At 47.1% G+C, this 3,947-nt stretch overlaps 1 protein-coding gene across 2 annotated transcripts; it reads left to right on the top strand.

Moving 5' to 3' along the window:
* The first annotated feature begins 239 nt into the window (after positions 1–239).
* Positions 240–3,669, top strand: LOC125552001 (lipid phosphate phosphatase gamma). 2 transcript variants are annotated; one of them, XM_087544664.1, is made up of 3 exons: positions 240–850; positions 1,611–1,821; positions 3,340–3,669. In XM_087544664.1, the coding sequence occupies exons 1-2, from the start codon at positions 374–376 to the stop codon at positions 1,815–1,817; spliced, it is 684 nt and encodes a 227-aa protein (XP_087400790.1). In that variant the 5' UTR covers positions 240–373; the 3' UTR covers positions 1,818–1,821; positions 3,340–3,669. The 2 variants fall into 2 exon arrangements, with proteins under 2 accessions (XP_087400790.1, XP_087400791.1); XM_087544665.1 differs by having other exon boundaries at positions 244–850; positions 3,335–3,669.
* Positions 3,670–3,947: the final 278 nt, after the last annotated feature.

The following is a 3,947-nucleotide window of genomic DNA, read 5'->3' as shown; positions in this document are numbered from 1 at the left end:
TTTTGCTTGCCTTGTTTTAAATAAAAATAAGTCAGGAGAAAACCCCTTTCTCAAAAAAAATTAGACAATGCTTAGTTGGATGTGCTTTTTTTTTTACGGGTAGTTGGATGTGCTTTCGTGTTTTTATAGGTGTAAGTTTTCTCCATGCGGAAGAAAAAGAGACCTGCTGAAAATGGCCCATCATCAGATTCATCCGTAGCTCTAGGCTTCTCCTTGTACCCCACCCCCACGCGTCTACCGTCCACGCCCCACTTCTTCTGGCACGCGCACGCGTCTTCACGCCCCGCCCGAAAAGCGCAACGCGCAGATCCCCTATACGCGATACCCCAATCGAAGAAGAGAGGAAAAAGAAAGCGAGCTCCGCGGCGGAGCCATGTCCGGGGCCGGGGAGTACCAGGAGATGGCCGCGTCGGTGCCGCCGGCGCTCAAGGCCATCACGCTCACCCACGTCCGCTATCACCGGGGCGACAGGGTTGGCCTCTTCCTCGCGTGGGTCTCCCTAATCCCCGTCTTCATCAGCCTCGGCGGCTTCATCTCCCACTTCATGTTTCGCCGCGAGCTGCAGGGCATCTGCTTCGCCTTGGGGCTCCTCGTCTCGCAGGTCCTCAACGAGCTCATCAAGCACTCCGTCGCGCAGTCCCGCCCGGCCTCGTGCGAGCTGCTCGAGACCTGCGACTCCCACGGGTGGCCGTCCAGCCACGCGCAGTACACCTTCTTCTTCGCCACCTACCTCTCGCTCTTCGTGCTCCGGCGGTCGCCGGCGAGCCGCGTCATGGCCGCCTTCTCATGGCCTCTCGCGTTCCTCACCATGCTCTCCAGGGTGTATCTCGGCTACCACACCGTCCCGCAGGTCAGAGCCCCTGAATTTCGGATCCGATCTGCGCGGACGCGATGGGATTTTGATTATTGATTGATGCACTTTTAGCCAATGACTGGGCATTACAGTCAGATAATTTAAGACTTCTTCGAAATGCAGGATTTGCAAAACACTGGGATACTAATTGATATCCTACAGGAATCGAAGGAATAAAAAAAGTGATCTAACCTTTCTATGAATCAATCATATGGGATTGGGTGGAAAGCAATACATATGAATTTTGGCGCTTTCATTCCTTTGATCCGAAGGGCCTTCATAGGGAAAGTTTGTATGGTTGAAACCATAGGGATTATTCACATTAGAATTTGCGTATCTGTTTGCATTTGAATTTCAATTGGTTGAAATCCATCAATTGAATCATTCGGATCTAAAACTCAAGAATATTTCTTTGAAAACACAAAAATTACAGCTAAAGCGCTATCCTTATGGACTCAATAGGTGAATGAAATTCATATGGTTAATCTGTTGGACCTATCTGTTTGCATATGAATTTGAACCATAGGACAATTACATTTTGGGTGGATATGTACTTGAAAGTTGGGTATTCTCTCTCCATAGTATACTTGTTCCTGAATCAGCAGTGTGATTCGGCTTAATGGCATCATCCTTGAGAAAAGTTGGTGGTCTCCCTGCATACCTGCTTGTTTGGAACATTGTTGGTTTTATTGCTTTTATAAATGTCATGACTGCCACTAAAAAACTGACAGATATTTCAATTTGATGGGTTCATTAGGTTTTCGCGGGAGCAGTAGTCGGCCTTGTATTTGGTGCTATCTGGTACTGGTTCGCCAACACCATTCTTGCTCAATACTTCCCAATGATTGAGGAGAGCGCAATTGGGAGGTGGTTTTATATCAAGGATACTTCACATATTCAAGATGTGCTCAAGTTTGAGTATGATAATGCAAGGGCAGCAAGGAAGAAAGTTGCTACTGATTGAGGATGTAAGCCACAGCATATCTTAACTTTTTGATCATCTGGCACATCTTGCTCTGACATGAATAACCATATCTCTACATCACAAGTACTCTGTTCTGCTCTTACATGAAGTATAAGCTGTCACCATCCATTAAAATGTGCTTCAGGTTAGCAGTTTACAAATAGCATATGTAATTAAGTGAGATGCATATCATTTTACCTAATTATTTTTATGGAAGGGTTTTAGGTTCTTTGTGATATGACTACCTCATAATTCCCACATATCAACTTCTTTCTCCAGGAGATAAAATCACCTGACCTACTCACATTATCTGCAAAGTTCAAAAAGGCACTAGGCATAAATTGTTCGTTTTGGGACCTACTTGCGCCTAGCTCGCTTATGCGCTGCTTAGGCGCGCGCCTAAGTATCCCGTACAATACTGTACTGATCCTGTACAATACTGTACTGACACCACCCGCAATTTTTTTTTTACTGTACTGACACCATACGGACAAGCCAGCAGGACATAGCTGGGATCGCTGGGGAAGTAGTTTTCAGCTGGGAAAACATAGGAATGTCAATACATAGCTCTCCATGTAGCAGATTATAGCCATGTGCCCATCTATATACAACTAAAATGTAACTTGGAGTGGGATATAATCATTGAACAGATAAATACCTTGTCAGTATATCGCTCTCATAGCCATGTGCTCACGTATATACTAATAGCAGATTATAGCCATACATAGCTAATAGCACAAGCACATCACAACAAAGCAGCACATCACAAATACACAACACAACAGCACAGCACAAGTGCACCACACATTAGCACAGCCAACAACAGCAGCTAGCAGCTAGTGGCACCAAATTTGAGTAGCAGTAGCTAGCCAGCCAGCGACAGAGCATGACCAGCAACAGAGGGAGCAGCACCAGCAGTGAGCAGCAGCAAAATAGCAGCACCAACAGCAAACCAAGACAAAAGAGGAGAGGGAGGCACCGAGGCAGATAGCTCAAAGGGGGAGACGGGGAGGGCTCACGGGGTTTGCCTGCCTGAAAAGAAGAAGAGCACGAGGAGGAGCGCGAGATCCGTGGCGGGCAAGGTCGGCGTCCAGCAGCCGGCGGCGTGAGGAGGGTGCGAGACGAAGGAGTTCCGACCGAGGCGAGGACGAGCTTCAGATCTGTGGCGGCGCGAGGAAGGCCCGGCGACGCAAGGAGAGGAGAGCCAAGGTTAACCCTAGACGAGCCATAATTTTGGGCTTTTGGCTCTCGTCCCGCGCCTGCCTGCCTCGCCTTCTAATTCCTGCTGACCCCCTTCCCGCCGTTCTGCGCCATTACACGTGATTTCTGGCATTCCACGCGCCTAATCGTGCTTCAGCAGGAAAGGTGCTCAGCCTAGTCATGCGTTTCTGAGCGCACATGGCCAAAGCGAGGCGTTATGCCAGCACCTTGTGCGTAGACATGCATAAGCGCATGATTAATAGCGCCTTTTTGAACTTTGATTATCTGTCAAACCGTTGCTTATGTTCTTACTTCAGTGCAGGTTTCTGCTCATGGATTATATGGTTGGTCTATCTCAGGGAGGGTAAGAACTTGTGTGGCATGGCAAGATGTTTGCTTCGTTGAAGCTGCACGCGAACCCATGTACTCCTAGCTGGACTTTTATTAGAAGAGAAGCCCATTGGAGTTGTGGTGTTTTTTTTTTGCTTTTCCTGGCCATAAGCCATTGTTCTTTTTAACCCCAGACCCTTGTATTCATTTGGCGATGAGTTGATTTTCGTTTACATTTGGACAAAGACCACAGCTTTTTTGTACTCGACTGAATTATATCTGTGCCATATATTGTTCATATAGATGGTGTATTTTTTGTTTACATGGGCAATGGGTGTGGTGTCCGCTGTAATCTTCACCAATGGGCGGTCTGTTAACATCCAAAGTTCCTCCCCTCCCGATGTTTATGGGCCAGTTTGGTTTATTCCGGGAGAATCGGCCCCCTCCCCAGCTTCTCCTATAATCTTCAACTCCCATCCGATTGCTAATCTTAGTTAGAGCATCTTCAATAGATGGTTCAAATTTTGACGGTCCAAAACCGGAGATATAAAATTTGGACCACCAAAAAATGCGTTTTGGAGCTCAAAAAAGGCCAACTCC

Source organism: Triticum urartu, chromosome 2A, assembly GCF_056163025.1.
Source record: "Triticum urartu cultivar PI428250 chromosome 2A, HENAU_Tu73, whole genome shotgun sequence".
Lineage (NCBI taxonomy): Eukaryota > Viridiplantae > Streptophyta > Magnoliopsida > Poales > Poaceae > Triticum > Triticum urartu.
Note: the sequence above shows the minus strand (reverse complement) of the source record. Positions and strands in the feature narration are given on the sequence as shown.